Source organism: Polypterus senegalus, chromosome 8 (genome assembly GCF_016835505.1).
Source record: "Polypterus senegalus isolate Bchr_013 chromosome 8, ASM1683550v1, whole genome shotgun sequence".
Taxonomy (NCBI): domain Eukaryota; kingdom Metazoa; phylum Chordata; class Cladistia; order Polypteriformes; family Polypteridae; genus Polypterus; species Polypterus senegalus.
This window is the reverse complement of record NC_053161.1, coordinates 114,181,355-114,198,541: the sequence shown is the minus strand read 5'-3', so window position 1 is coordinate 114,198,541 and position 17,187 is coordinate 114,181,355. Positions and strand designations below refer to the sequence as shown.

At 39.1% G+C, this 17,187-nt stretch overlaps 1 protein-coding gene across 1 annotated transcript in view; it reads left to right on the top strand.

The window, feature by feature from the left end:
* polr3b (polymerase (RNA) III (DNA directed) polypeptide B) overlaps positions 1-17,187 on the top strand; it is a 256,221-nt gene that overhangs the window by 46,534 nt on the left and 192,500 nt on the right. Inside the window, exon 10 of the mRNA XM_039761636.1 lies at positions 4,876-4,998. Coding sequence (XP_039617570.1) covers positions 4,876-4,998 — 123 coding nt within the window. The remainder of the gene's footprint in view (positions 1-4,875; positions 4,999-17,187) is intronic.

Here is a 17,187-nt window from a genome sequence, read left to right as displayed (position 1 = left end):
AAATTTCTTTAGCTATGTGGATTTGTGGTTAAGGCATAGATAGACAGAACTTTATTTGTCCCCACGGGGAGATTTGGCTTCATACAGAAGCTCTTTAAATATAGAAATGCATACAGTGCATCCAGAAAGTATTTACAGCACATCACTTTTTTTCCACATTTTGTTATGTTACAGCCTTATTGCAAAATGAATTAAATTAATTTTTTTTCCTCCGAATTCTACACACAACACCCCTTAATGACAACGTGAAAAAAGTTTACTTGAGGTTTTTGCAAATTTATTAAAAATAAAAAAAAAAAAACTGAGAAATCACACGTACATAAGTATTCACAGCCTTTGCTCAATACTTTGTCGATGCACCTTTGGCAGCAATTACAGCCTCAAGTCTTTTTGAATATGATGCCACAAGCTTGGCACACCCATCCTTAGCCAGTTTCGCCCATTCCTCTTTGCAGAACCTCTCAAGCTCTTTCAGGTTTAATGGGAACCGTCGGTGCACAGCCATTTAAAGATCTCTCCGATGTTCAATCGGATTTAAGTCTGGGCTCTGACTGGGCCACTCAAGGACATTCACAAAGTTGTCCTGAAGCCACTCCTTTGATATCTTGGCTGTGTGCTTAGGGTCGTTGTCCTGCTGAAAGATGAACCGTCGCCCAGTCTGAGGTCAAGAGCGCTCTGGAGCAGGTTTTCATCCAGGATGTCTCTGTACATTGCTGCAGTCATCTTTCCCTTTATCCTCGCTAGTCTCCCAGTTCCTGCCTCTGAAAAACAGCCGCACAGCATGATGCTGCCACCACCATGCTTCACTGTAGGGATGGTATTGGCCTGGTGATGAGCGGTGCCTGGTTTCCTCAAAACGTGACACCGGTCATTCACACCAAAGAGTTCAATCTTTGTCTCATCAGACCAGAGAATTTTGTTTCTCATGGTCTGAGAGTCCTTCAGGTGCCTTTTGGCAAACTCCAGTCTGGCTGCCATGTGCCTTTTACTTAGGAGTGGTTTCCGTCTGGCCATTCTACCATACAGGCCTGATTGGTGGATTGCTGCAGAGATGGTTGTCCTTCTGGAAGGTTCTCCTCTCTCCACAGAGGACCTCTGGAGCTCTGACAGAGTGACCATCGGGTTCTTGGTCACCTCCCTGACTAAGGCCCTTCTCCCCCGATCACTCAGTTTAGATGGCCGGCCAGCTCTAGGAACAGTCCTGGTGGTTTCGAACTTCTTCCACTTACGGATGATGGAGGCCACTGTGCTCATTGGGACCTTCAAAGCAGCAGAAATTTTTTCTGTAACCTTCCCCAGGTTTGTGCCTCGAGACAATACTGTCTCGGAGGTCTACAGACAGTTCCTTTGACTTCATGCTTGGTTTGTGATCTGACATGAACTGTCAACTGTGGGACCTTATATAGACAGGTGTGTTCCTTTCCAAATCATGTCCAATCAACTGAATTTACCACAGGTGGCCTCCAATTAAGCTGCAGAAACATCTCAAGGATGATCAGGGGAAACAGGATGCACCTGAGCTCAATTTTGAGCTTCATGGCAAAGGCTGTGAATACTTATGTACATGTGCTTTCTCAATTTTTTTATTTTTAATAAATTTGCAAAAACCTCAAGGTAACTTTTTTCACGTTGTCATTATGGGGTGTTGTGTGTAGAATTCTGAGGAAAAAAATGAATTTAATCCATTTTGAAATAAGGCTGTAACATAACAAAATGTGGAAAAAGTGATGCGCTGTGAATACTTTCCGGATGCACTGTAAATAGGTAAATAAGTAAATAAGTGGCAGAGTGGTGGGTCTGAGGCTAGGGATTTGTTCGAATCCTGTAAATGCCAAAAGGGATTCTGCTCTGTTGTGCCCTTGAGCAAGGCCCTTAACCTGCAATTGCTGAGCGCTTTGAGTAATGAGAAAAGCGCTCTATAAAAATGCAAAGAATTATTATTAATAAATCTATATACATTAGCCGTGTAAGCCCATTGTGTAAAAAGCCAAGGGTCCTAGAAACTATTGAAATCGTTAGGAAAAAAAACTGAAATGTAGAGATGTCAGGTAATTGAAAGGAACTACTCTGGGCATCTCTCTCTTAGGAGGATTCACTTTGTTGACATGCTTGCATTGCTTGTGCATTAGCGGTAGGAGGAAAAGTAAAAGGGATACCATTGTGCTGATGTTAGTGGCAAAGCGACTTTGTCTTTCTTCTGAGATTTCGTTTTGCCGACGTGCTTGCCTCGCTTGTGTATTCGAGGCGGGAATTAAAGTAAAAGGGATACCGGTTTGCCGTTGTTGGTGGCTAAGTGACTTTGTCTTTCTTCTGAAGTTTCACTTTACTGACGTGCTGGCCCTGCTTGCGTTATTAGTGGCTAAGCGAGTTTTCTGTTTCTTCGGAGGTGGAGCCCTTACCCTGACTCCACTTCTCACTTCTGGGCCAGACAGACGCACACACTTCCATGCGTAAGAGGAAAGATACACATACTCATATTGGTCTTAACACACGATGGAATGACTATAAAGCAAGAAATCTCAAAAGAAAGACAAGATCCGACTTGGTTGTCACAGTCACAGTGAGGCATCATGCAGATGTATTGCTGTTGGTATAAAGGAGTCAAAGCAGCATTTCTTGACACATTTCTGCTGAATAATTGGCTGAATGTAATCTGTGTTATTGTGTTAGTGAGAAGATGGGCAGTGCTTCCTCTGACTCACTGTGTTACTTTAAGTAAGTCCATTAATCTGTTTGTGCTCCAGCTCTGTATAAAGTAAAGGTCGGTTGCTTGCACTAAGAAGGTAAAAGTGCTCTCATAAAAATTATTATGAGAAGCTTATCTTAAAAAAAAGTAAACTATTGTGTATTTTTTTTTTTATTACAAAAAATTTGAGACTGCTTTTGGTCCCAGCGACGCGCAGTCTTGAGGACTTGCACCAAACTTACCAAATTGTTTTCTTTATAGCTGAAGTCTGATACCGGCACTCCTGATTCATCTCAACAATAAAACAGTTAAATATTTTTTCTCTCAGGGTTTGTGTGGTGGATGTCTTCTTTTTCCATCTTTATATGTTATTGGAAGTTTAATTTGGAAATATTGTATTGCATTAACTTTCATTTGTGTGGTAGTGACATTTGGTTATATTTAACAAATTAATCAATTGGAACTACATGAACTGTGCCATTAACTGCTTTGTTGAAATTAGACAATGAACAAGTGAAAATCGCCTCTACAGTTCCACATACCTAGGCGTTCTTTATGGTGGTTGTTAATTCTGCTGAGGGTAAAAGAAAAAGTAAAGGCAATTTTAAAGTTAAGCTGTAAACAGTTTTGCTGCTGCATGACATTGCATGTTCCTCTGTATCTTCTGCTTGTTACACTATACTAAATTAAATACATACTTAGCTGAAAGAATCATAGCGAGAACTACGAAGTTTGAACTTGTAGCTCTACTTTACTGAATTCTGTTTTCTTCCTTTCTTATAAAGATGTTAAATGGCTTTTCTTCCAGCCCTCAGACCCAGGCATCCTTTCCATTTTCTTATTTACAAGGTCTTTAATAGCGATGATGGCTTGCATTCAGTGTTACATAATATTTTTATATTAGTGAATACAAGTGCACATATCAAGGAACATGGAGGTACTGTCGCATATCCTCCAGGTTTAAGAGTGGATTATTTGTGTGACATAAATTTCAAAGTATATATATTGTAACAAAGGCACTATATAGGCAGATGACCCAACACAGACTCACACTGGAGGCACGTATAAAAAAAAAGTTAACTTTTATTTTTCTTCACCTGTGGGGCACATCTTTCCCCATGTCCCACTGGCACAACACAGTCCCAAAACACCACACAAAACACAAACACTCTTCCACTTTAACCACCACTCCTCCCGGCACGCATAGTCCTCCTCCCAACTCAGGCTCTTGGAATGGTGTCTGCTGGCCCCTTTTATAGTCCACCCAGAAGTGCTCCAGGTGGTTGACTGCCAAGTTCTGGCTGCACTTCCATGTGTGGTTAATACACTGCCCATTAGGGCTCAGGAGTCCCAGCTGCAGCACCCCCTGGTGGCGCCTGCAGGACCCAACAGGGCTGCACTCAACTCCAATTCTCATGGAGCCCTGCGGGAAACCGAGGCACCACTCCAACCCAGGGGGGCGGCCATCTAGCGTCCTGGGGGAGATATTGCACAGTCCATGGCTGCTCCCCTAGAACATATACTGAAGGGGTGTCCCGGCCGTCTGCCACAATATGTGTGTATATATTATTATAATAAAATACATGCATTTCTTATATTACCTCAGTCTGTATTGGGTGCTTTTCTTAGCTTTGTGAGATTTCCCACAAATCCTTGCACATTCATTGTTGTTTTAAACATCAGGGAAGTATTATTTGACCAGCTTCTTGTATTCATCCTACATTGAACTTTGTTATATGATTTGTACATGATTCTTATTAACTTTATTTAAACATGCTGTTGTGAAACCATATTATGTTATCTTCAGTATTTAAGTAATTTTAAAGGGGTAATTTATTGTATTGTGCTATGCTTCCAATATGTTTCATAATAGCTTTGGATTTGTACTTGAAAATATTTAACTATTTTGGACCCTTTTGAAATATACTTGACAAAAGATTTTAAAGCTGACAATTGACTAAAAAATAAAGCTTATCTTTATCTAATGGAAAAGATGCTGATTTTTTTTTTTCTTGTGCATCTAAAAATTATTTCAGTGTCCTCCTGTTTTTGAGATGATGTCAAAGCCAGATGGTGCAGACTCTAATTAAAGCACTTGCTTTAGTGCCAGAAAATACAGTCGCACAATAGTCTATTAGCATACGCAAATGTCACTGAACAAATACTAACGTTTCTACTATCCATTTCAGGCCATGGGGGTGGAGAGTGACCAAGAAATTGTCCAGATGATTGGAACAGAGGAGCATGTGATGGCTGCCTTTGCACCAAGCCTAGAAGAGTGTCACAAAGCCCAGATATTTACCCAGACACAGGTAAAATAAAAGTATCCTCTGAACACAAACTTTACAAATTTTGTTTGCAATTGAAAATTTTTTAATAAGATTTTAATAAATGATATGGCTTCTTAAACAAAGCAAAGCCAATCACTCACTTTGTATTTAATGTGGTGCTTTTATTTTATGTTATTTTTTTTTTTGTTGCTGTGAAAAACCTGGAACCCCTATAGAAGGCAAACTGTTAGTACTGCATTATTTTTATTAGCTCTTAAAGAAAATGGAAACCATTTTATATTTAATTTAAAATTTGTTCTATATATAGTTTGTTTTCAGTTGATGAACATGTTTTAACTGTATGCATTTTTTTTTAATTCTGTTTATTCTTTACTGTAATATACAGCTTGGTATATAGCTGAATTTGCTATCAGGAAAACATAAAATTAGATAGTACTTTGTCCCCAGGGTGAAATTTAGCTTTTTACAGAAGTTTACTTTAAATAAATACATAGATAGGTATACAAATAAATATCTTAACACAGCTTAGTCTGAACATGCACCAGAATAAATATAAAGAAAGAAAATGGGGAGGAAAAAAAAGTTCTGAATTGTCTGTCATAAGCCTGGGGTCTCTCCATTCATGACGTGGTTTGAAACACATTGCACAGAACAGGTTACTCTATTCATGTTTCTCCTGACTATTAAGAATTAATATCCTCTTTACATTATTAGAAGACTCACTAATATATTCATTTATTTTTTAGGGTAGGTTGCCATTTTTACTTAGAAAGCTGTTCAGGTAAATTATGGAGGGCATTATTAATTAAAAAAACAGGTTGATTGGTTTTGTTCTCGCTAACAGGAAAAGGCGTTTATCTTTTTCTTTTTTCAATGCTTTACTGTGTTTTTCTTTTTTAATTATAAAGATTTGAGATTAAAAATGATTGAACAAATGTTGATGTCATTACCAGGTAAACGTTATTTTATGTGTGAATATAACTAGTCTAATATGTGAGTACTGATGTGTCTCCGCTAATACAGGGACTGAATGGCATGTAGCGGTGGCTTTGAAACCCAAATCAAACAGAAATCACCCATAATATGTTTGAATTACTATTAACCTGTCACACTGAACTGATAATTATGAAGTATTTTAGCAGACTAGTTATATGACATAAGGCCAACTTTTCTTAATCCAGTGACCCCTGTTAATTTACTTAATGTTATAACTTATCTAGAGTTTTCTGTAAAATGTAGTCATTTGAGTTGAATCAATGAAGTGGTGGTGGTCAGTGTTCCTCCTACAGACAGGGTTGGAATGAGCAAACATTCTTCTTTGTGAACAAAGCTGTTCAGTTGCATTACACTATGAATACTACAGTACTTACTATTATGCAATATAATTATTTATCTGTAATAATCAAATGTATATGCATTATAGCACACACTTGGAAATGTATTTATTAATGGTACAGATTAAACAGTTTATGCAGCCATGGACCTGAGCTGACGTCTGACACTTAACTTTGTACCGATTTTTAATAATACATTAAATACATTTGTTATTAGAAATTAGTCAAAGATGATTTAAAATTGCTACAAATCCTAGCACTCAATTGACATCATGGTCTTGTCACATTCCAGACTTGCAGAAATGATCACTTGCCTGGTTTCCATCCATCCATTCATGATCGTATTTGCCTAATTCACCATATCCTATCCAGCAACATTAAACGCAAGGCAGAAATTGGATTTGAACATAAAGTATTGTTTTAAAAATCTCTGAAAATAAATACAATGAATTTAGTGAAAAAAAGAAAATGATGGCCTGTATGCCCAGAATACAACAGACAGACTGCAAGGATAAGAAAAGATTTCGAATTTCAGTAAACTGAGTATGTTGAGGAGGGTAGAGTTGATCTCAATAACATAATCCAGCGAGCCACATACTGTAAAGTTAATTATCCTGCTTTCTTTGCTAGTGTGTATTTGTGTGTGTGTACATTTTAAAGAAAGTGGCATCTCCTGCTGTGCTGTTTTCAGAAAAGTTTCAAATTGCATAGTTTTTTAATACAAACTTTTAAGAATATTGTAATTGTTAAAAATGTTGTCAACTTGATGGAGGATAATGAAGTGGATGTCCTCATTCTGCTCACTGTATGCTACTGCAACGTAATAATAATAATAATACATTTTATTTCAAAGCACCTTGCTAAACACCTAAGGACACCGTACAAACAATAAAATCATGAAACCAACAATAGCAAAACATGCAGGTAAACATACACATACTAGCCAACCCGTGGCGTAGTATATGCCGCATAGTTATTTATTGGTGGGTGAACACTTCCTGAAAGACACAGTTGTCCAAATGGGGTGGGTTTGAGGATACGACTGTGAGTGAATGAAAAGATGGAACTCTGGAGAGAGCAACATACAATTGTCTGTGACTGAAAACTGGTTTTGGCAGATGCAGGTATATCTTTTTGAAAGTTTGGCCCTGTGCCTTATTAATTGTCATTGCAAAGGCCAATCTAACAGGAAATTGTCTGTGTGTAAAAGGCAAATTTGAATCTGATGGGGTCAGGGAAATCCGGGGAATAAGGACAGTTTGTGAGGTAGCAGCTGCGATAGTTTTACACTCCAGTACATTGCGGTGAATGCTGGTAACAGAAAGTCTACTGCCATTACAGAGACCTTTTGCTGGCATGAGGTTTCTGAGAAGCATGACGACTGAACCAATTTTAATTTTGAGTTTATGCGGAGGCATGCCAGTGGGAGTAAGACTGTTAAGAAATTCTTCGGGGAATGAAAGTTGATCTGCAAGATCGTCTGTGACGATGGAGTCAACGCTGGTGAAAGTTACTTCGTCGGTAGGGATAAGTCCTTGAGAGCAAGGGTGGACGCGGGAGGAGGGCTAGAGTGGGTGGGCGGGGCTCTGTCGTGCATATCCCATGGTCGGGCGACTTGGTTAATTATTTTTATATATTGGTGTGGCAGAAAAGTAATGAGACTGATTTTTTATTTACCAAAGTTTTTATTTTTTTCAAACGTCAATGTTATCCCCTTCAAAGTAGTTCCCTTGGGCAGCTACACACCGATGGAGATGTTGTTCCCACTGTTGGTAGCAGCACTGGAAGTCATCAACCGGTATGGTCTTCAGCATGTCCATTACACTCTTTTGGATGTTTTCTAAAGTCCCGAAATGACGTCCTTTGAGGACATTTTTCAGTTTAGGAAAAAGGAAAAAGTCACACGGACTGAGGTCAGGTGAATAAGCGGGCTGGGGAATCACATGAATGCGTTTTTTCGATTGTCCTTCTGATCAATTGTGATGTTTTTCGGCACCATTTTGGCACAGACTTTTCGCATGTGCAAATGTTCAGTCAAAATTTGATGAACGGTAAATCTGTTCAAATTTAATTGTTCACTCAACATTCTTAATGTTAAATGACGGTCTGATCTCACAAGAGTGTTCACACGTTCGATGTTTTCATTGGTTTTCGAAGTTGAAGTCATCCCTGAATGGTGTTCATCTTCAACGTGTTTTCTGCCTTCCAAAAATGATTTGTGCCAGCGAAAAACTTGAGCTCGGGATAAAGAATGTTCCCCATAGGCCTGTTTTAACTTTTCAAACGTCACACTTGCCGTTTAATGGCACAACGTTGCTCCACATTCCGTTGTATACACACTAGCAAAATACCCGTGCGTCGCAGCGGAGAAGTAGTGTGTTAATGAAGTTATGAAAAAGAAAAGGAAACATTTTAAAAATAACGTAACATGATTGTCAATGTAATTGTTTTGTCACTGTTATGAGTGTTGCTGTCATATATATATATGTATATATATGTGTGTGTGTGTGTGTGTATATATATATATATATATATATATATATATATATATATATATATATATATATATATATATATACACTGTATATATACACTGTATATATATATACACTTATCTACACATACACATCCTTGTGTGCGTCCAGTGTCTGTGTGTCTTCTGGTGAAGTGAACACATACATACATATACATCTGTTAAGGATCTCTTTGTATACCACGTTGTCAGTTCAGCAGTCCGGTTGTAATATGACCAAGCTGTGCACTGAGATTACTGTTGAGAATGCAATGTATAGTTTTGTCCAGGAGGAAAGCAATGTTGCCTCAAATCAATGGCAACCTTTTGTAGGGTGTGTCCCTGACACTTATTATTCGCGGTTCTGTACTGTTTTATTGTTCGTTTATTACGATTTTTATAGTTATTGTGTAGCTATTCGAGACACTTTACTGTTCAGGTACCCATTTCCTTTATTTAATCCGCGGCTTGTACGCTATTTTTTGTTCATTTATTATGATTATAGATATTTATTGATTTCCTTCTTTAGCTGACTGCCTGCTCATATAAGACGCTCCGCTGGTTTTTTGTGAAGCAGCCTTTACACAGCTTCTCCGCTGTTTTATAAACGAACGACATATAAAGCCATCCTATTTTCCTTGCTTTGCCAAGGAAGCTGCCTTTTTATTTAATCCACGGGTTCTCCGCTGTTTTATTGTTCGTTTATTACGATTATTATAGTTCTCTTTATATATCACGTTGTCAGTTCAGCACTCTGGTTGTAATATGATGAAGCTGCGCAAGCTCACTCTTGAGAATGCAAAGTATAGTTGTCCAGGAGAAAAGCAATCTTGCCTGAAATCAATGGTATCCTTTTGTAGGGTCTGTCCCTGAGACTTATTACTTGTCATCGTGAAGCAGAGCCTTACTGGAAATTGGAGGCATCTGAATTGAAATGGGAGATCAAAGGGTATAAAGGGGATGCGAGGAATACATTGAGTTTGGAGAAACTCTATAGAGACAGCGGTGTATTAACTTGTGGATTTTTCTGTATTTGGTGGCAGCGTGACGAAGTTGCTTCCGCAAGACCGCGTTAGCTGTGGAGCTCAACTCGGAGCATATTCTTTTCCTACCTTGTCAATTGTGTAATGCGTTTTTTGAACAGGTCGATCACTCATACTGCATTCAGTCAGTTCACGTGAGCTGCTCTCTTGTGTGATGTTGCGATGTCCACGGCTTTATTTAATGTTAGCTAAGACCCGGCACTTAAAAGTTTCTTGCTACAGCAATTTTAACTCCGTTACAAAGTTATCCAAAATCTCATTTATACCTCGTGTCTTCTTATTAAACTTGTATCTCGCGAATAAAGTATTTAGTGTTTTTCTTCAGCGCTCTTTGGGAGCCCTTCCTTCTTTTCTACGTACTGCGGTCATAGTCAGTTCACGTGATTACGTGGGAGGCGTGATGATGTCACACGCAGCTCTGACCCCCACGGCCATCGAGCTAACGCCCATTACAGTATATGGAGAACAATGCGATCCAGTTATGACCATTACGCGTAGAATTTCGAAATGAAACCTGGCCAACTTTTGTAAGTAAGCTGTAAGGAATGAGCCTGCCAAATTTCAGCCTTCTACCTACACGGGAAGTTGGAGAATTAGTGATGAGTGAGTGAGTGAGTCAGTGAGGGCGTTGCCTTTTATTAGTATAAATAGATACATATATCTATGGGAATGAAAATAAAAAAATGAAATAAGAATACAGCCTAAGGTCATGTAGTGTACTGTATCTAATCTAAATAAGTGAGTCTTAAGACCGGATTTGAAAATAGGTAGGGAATCTGTGTCCCAAATATTGGTAGTGGTAGTGAGTTTCAGACAACCCATGGTGATCATGTGTTTTGGGGGGTGGGGTGGTTGGTGAGGAGGAGACCAAATATGGAGGCCCTAAGAGTGCGGTTGGGGGTATAAACATGTATGAGGTCAGAGAGGTATAATGGATGAATGTTATGGAGTACGTTGAAGGTAAGTAAAGGAATTGTAAAATCAATGTTAAATTTTGCAGGAAGCCAATGAAGCTGTTTAAGAGACGGAGTAATGGAGTAATATGGAAGAGGTCTGTGTTATAATGTGGGCAGTTGAGTTCTGATCAAGCCTTCAGTTTACGGAGAAGCTTGTGCTGGAGACCAGAGAAAAGAGAATTGCAGTAATCACTGGTCTCGGGTGTGCAGTGCCACAGAGATAAAAAGAAGATGACCATATAACATTACTGATATGGGGTTCAAACGAGTACTATCAAAGATAACCCCCATACTCTTAAACTGAGGGGAGGGAGAGACTGAGGTACCATCAGTTTTTAAGTGAAAAACTACTAGATTTTGATAAAGTAGACCTGGAGCCAATGAGGAGAACCTTTGTCTTACTGCTTTTGAGTTTGAGAAAATTCGAAGAAAACCAAGGTTTTATTTTAAGTAGAAAGTGTTTGAGGCAGGAAGAAGGAAGGAAGGATGGAGTTAGGCTTTATAGATATATAGAGCCGAGTATTGTCTGCATAGCAACGAAAATGAATTCCAATTCTTTTTTTAAAATGCCACCTAAAGGCAGTAGATATATTAAAAAATAGTAAGAAGCCAAGCACCAATCCCTGGGGAACACCACTTATTATTGGGAGGGATTGTGATCGAGAATTTTTTAAACAAACTGAATATGATTAGACAGGTATGAAGTAAACCAAATAAGGAGGGGTATCAGTAATGTTGATGGTGGCTCACTGATTCAGCATAATACTATGTGATGCAGTATCAAAGGCTGCACTCAGATTGAGTAGGACAAGGGTTTTTAAAAATCCAGCATAAGCAAGCAAGCATAAGTTATTAGTGACCTTTACCAATATGTTTCCAGACTGTGTTTTCGACAAAGGCCAGATTGAAACATATCAAACTCTTGAAATGAATGGTAGATTTGATATAGGACGACAATTATTGTTATTAAGATCAGCACCAGGTATATTTAAAGTTGGAGTTATTATAGATGATTTAAATGATAAAGAGACAAAACCAGATCTTAGAGAAGTTATAAGTATCAGTTATAACTTAGTATCAGTTATAAGTGAAGAAAGTGAAGGCAAGCAGGCTTTTACCAATCAAGTAGGCATGGGATTAAGTTGACAACTGGCAGATCTACATATATAAATAAGATGAAAAATTTCAGTTTCTGTGGGTAATTCAAAATTAGATCAATAAGTAAAAGGAAGCTCAGTTGAAATGTTTAAATAAGAATTGTATGGTGTATGTATTGAAGACGGTAGCTGTTAATGAATATTATCAATTTTGGTTTTAAAAAAGGGTCAAAACATGTAGCAGTGCAGCACATAAGAGATGGTGTTTTATCAGGAAGTGCAAGAATTCTGTTAATAATGGAAAACAAAGCTGTTTTGTTACTATCAGACATGATTCCTGAAAGGGATGGGATTGTGAGATGTAAAGAAATCCTGGCAGGCAACACTGATTAAGTTGCATAAAATCATTAGGTTGCTGCCAGGTCTAAACCAAACAAAAGAAATCAAATTTATGATCCTCCAGAAGAGCACAGATTAAAGGACCCTTATTTGGAGTGAGAACAGATGTTAAGTAGTCCGATGGTTAACCTGTTCTTTCTGGACCCAGAGTTGGTCAACCTTGGTAGATCGGCTAGTATACTATGGTCAATAGTCCACCAACTTCCTAAATGGGCATGAGTTTAAGGACCAGAATGAGTGTATTTAATTGATGTCATCATATTTAAATGTTCAAACAGTTTCCTAATGGATGTATTTAGGATGGCGGTGGTACGCATTGCTTTGGAGTTGCAGTGTTGGTGGTGGCTCAGCTGAGCAAAGCCGCAATTGGAATAGTTCAGCTGAGGAGTACTCTGTTGAGTGCTTGGAAGGTCCTGTGACTGGCATATATTGAAACGGCGAAGTTGGAAGTAAAAGCAATCCAGGCAAAAATGATCCATAAAGATGTACCATGATGCCAACACTTACTCTGTATCAGTATCTGGAGCTCCACACAGGCAGAAAAAAGTCCCGAATAAAAGAAGAAATAAGCCAATAATCGAGTAACATTAGGTAATCCAACATTAAATTAATATAGTCAAATTAGTCAGTTTTCAGTTCCATAGAAAATAAAGAACAATTAAACAAATGATACAAATTATACCAGAGAGCAGCGGCTGTCAGATGTGCCAACATTTGCTCAATTCAAACTCAACTCTTTTATTAATAAGATGTGTATGGTAAGGTGATAGGGCACTACCATGCAAGGCACCTGATGAAGGTGGACTGGGTTTATAGATGATACCCTTCAACTTTATTATTTATATTTTTTTTCCATAAAAGAAATTTAGTAACCTAAAACATTGACTTTTTATCCATTTCTGTTAGTTAATCTAATTTTTTCAGAAGGGTAATTGTATTAAAAGTAGAGCTGGTATACTGGGGATTCTATGTGTTGAATGTAACAACTATCTGGGAATTTTTCATATTCCACCTGTAATATTTGCTCTTTATGCAAACTGTGGAAAAGCACTGTCTGTGAACAGCATTGGATGAATTGCTCCAATCCTAAAGATTCCCTCATAAAATTACAAATATACTCTGGGAACTAGATACGGAAGCGCTTGCTCTATTCCCTTGTCATGTAACTCAGTCAGTGTTTCTGATTGCCTTCACACTATTATGCTGTCTCTGCCTCATGAAAGCTGTGGAATGTAGCATTCCCTGTATTCAGGGCAGTCTGTTATTTGCTAAAATATATAATTTAGGTCTCTGACATAAGCTGATTAGCCCAATATCACACAATCCTCTTTAAACACTGACCCATAATTCTTGTTTACTGCCCATATTAGCATATTTAGAGAACACAGTATAACAATCTACTCAATGCACAATAGGGAAGCTGAAAGTCCAAATAAACTGCGAAACAAACATACATACACAAACAAAGGATCAGCAACATTTACACAGAAATGTGAACTTAGTGCCAAATTACAGAAACTTAAATTTGACGGATTTAGTTTTATCTTATTTTGATGTATTCTGAGTACTTGGAAGGTCCTGTGGACTGCACTGTGCCTCTGGAAAGACTGCTACTATGACAGAAATGTTTAGAAAACGTTCTGTGTATGGTTGGTACTTGAATGTTGGCAGGTGGGGATTTGAAATATGAAGCATGCATCATTCTTTTTCCAACTAGGGTGCATTTCTATTTTCCCCTTTGTTGACATCTGTGTGCACTCCGACTCCCTCATTAGCTCGCTCCATGCTATGAAAGACATGAATTAGTTCATTGTGCCTGTTTCAGTTTGTTGTTTTTTTATTTGATTTTTTTTATTTTATCATTTCAGTTCAACATCCATCCATCCATCCATTATCCAACCCGCTATATCCTAACTACAGGGTCAGGGGGGTTTGCTGGAGCCAATCCCAGCCAACACAGGGCGCAAGGCAGGAAACAAACCCCGGGCAGGGTGCCAGCCCATCGCAGTCAGTTCAACATATGAAGAAGTAAAAAGTGAAATTTTACTAGGTGCATGAGATTAACTTTATTCAACTAGATAAGACCTATTTATGTAACATATTTCTCTCACTTCCCATATAACAAACAAAGTGGTGGAGCAAGGCATTTAAAGTGAGGAGTAAGCTCATTTGTGAACCCTGCCCCCACAAACCATCTTAATGAATTCACTACCCACACAAATTCCATCTATTACAACATCAACTTCGAGTGTCTGAACTTACAACCAGTGTGATTGGTTGAGACTAAATGAGGTGCTAGGTTAGCATTGCCTTTTAATTTTGCTCTTTGAGCACTTTGTCATTGCAGGTTTGAATGGGTTGTAATTTGGCTTGAAGCAAATGCAATGGATTCAGAAAGCATTCAGACCCCTTTTTTCATATTTTGCTATTCTGCATTCTGGTGCTAAAATCACTTTGATTATTTTTTTTCCCCGCATGACTCAAAGCTTAATATCCCAGAATGACAAAACAACACAGGATTTTAGTAGTAGTAGTTTATTTATATAGCGCCCATCACAGATAAAAGGTCACAGAGCGCTGAACAGCAAATACAGTACAAATACAACAGTTAAAACAAAACATACAGTATCTCACAAAAGTGAGTACACCCCTCACATTTTTGTGAATATTTTATTACATCTTTTCATGGGACAACACTGAAGATATGACACTTTGTTACAATGTAAAGTAGTCAGTGTACGGCTTGTATAATAACAGTGTAAATTTGCTGTCCCCTCAGAATAACTCAACACACAGCCATTAATGTCTAAACCACTGGCAACAAAAGTGAGTACACCTCTAAGTGAAAAATGTCCAAATTGTGCCCAAAGTGTCAATATTTTCTGTGGCCACTATTATTTTCCAGCACTGCCTTAACTCTCTTGGGCATGGAGGTCACTAGAGCTTCACAGGTTGCCACTGGAATCCTCTTCCACTCCTCCATGACAACATAATGGAGCTGGTGGATGTTGCTCAATAGGGTTTAGGTCTGGAGACATGCCTGACCAGTCCAGCACCTTTACCCTCAGTTTCTTTAGCAAAGCTGTGGTCGTCTTGGAGGTGTGTTTGGGGTCGTTATGTTGGAATACTGCCCTGCAGCCCATTTTCCAAAGGGAGGAGATCATGCTCTGCTTCAGTATGTCACATTCTTGTACATGTTGGCATTCACGGTTCCCTCAGTGAAATGTAGCTCCCCAGTGACAGCAGCACTCATGCAGCCCCAAACCAAGACACTCCCACCACCATGCTTGACTGTAGGCAAGACACATTTGTCTTTGTACTTTTCACCTGGCTGCCGCCACACACGCTTGACACCATCTGAGCAACTTGATCTCATCAGACCACAGGACATGGTTCCAGTAATCCATGTCCTTAGTCTGCTTGTCTTCGGCAAACTGTTTGCGAGCTTTCTTGTGCAAAATATTTTCGAAGAGGCTTCCTTCTGGGACGACAGCCATGCAGACCAATTTGATGCAGTGTGCGAGCACTGACAGGCTGTCCCCCCCACCCCTTCAACCTCTGCAGCAATGCTGGCAGCCCTCATACATCTAATTTTTAAAAGACAACCTCTGGATATGACGCTGAGCACGTGCACTCAACTTCTTTGGTCAACCATAGCGAAGCCTGTCCTGTTAAACTACTGTATAGTCTTGGCCACCATGCTGCAGCTCAGTTTCACGGTGTTGGCAATCTTCTTATAGCCTAGGCCATCTTTATGTAGAGCAACAATTCTTTTTTTCAGATCCTTTAAGAGTTCTTTGCCATGAGGTGCTATGTTGAACTTCTAGTGACCAGTATGAGAGAGTGTGAGAGCGATAACACCAAATTTAACACACCTGCTCCCCATTCACACCTGAGACCTTGTAACACTAACGAGTCACATGACACCGGGGACGAAAAATGGCTAATTGGGCACAATTTGGACATTTTTCACTTAGGTGTGTACTCACTTTTGTTGCCAGTGGTTGCACAGCCAATGGCTGTGTGTTGAGTTGTTTTGAGGGGACAGCAAATTTACATGGCCTGGATTTGGGGAGTTTCTGTCATTCTTCTGTACGGATCCTCTCAAGTTCTGCCAAGTTGGATAAAAATTGTTGGTGAACAGCTACTTTCAGGTCTCTCTAGAGATGTTTGATTGGGGTAAAGTCCAGGCTCTGGTTGGGCAATTCGAGGACATTCCCAGAGTTTTCTCTAAGCCATTTGTGGTTATCTTTACTGTGCTTCGAGTAATTGTCCTGTTGGAAGGTGAATCTGTGGCTCTGAAACATATTTTTATTTACGATATCTCTTACTTTGCTCCTTTCAGATCTCCCTTAACCCTATCCAATCTCCCAGTCCCTGCCAATGAGAAACAACCCCATAGAATGATACTACTGTACCACCACCACAAAGCTTTACCTTTGGAATTGCTTTTTTTGGAATTGCTTTTTTTTTCAGACCAAAGAATTTTTTTTCTCAAAGCCTGAGAGCCCTTGTAGGTGCTTTTTTGCAAACTCCAAGCACATTTTCATGTGTGTTTTACCAAGGAGAAGCTTATTTCTGGCCACTGTGTCATAAAGCCCCAACTGGTAGGGTGTTGAAGTGATCTGTCTGGACATTTCTCCCATCTCCGCACAGGATTTCAGCCAGAGTGACCATGGGTTCTTGGTCACCTGTCTTACCATGGCCCTTCTTTCATGATTGCTCAGTTTGGCCAGGCAGCCAGCTCTTGGAAGAGTCATAATTGTTTTACCTTCCATTTAAGAATTATGAAGGCAGCTGTGCTCCTGGGAACCAGAATTTTTATGCCTAATATGCGGTAAATGAAAGGGACCAGTTGACTAGAAGCTG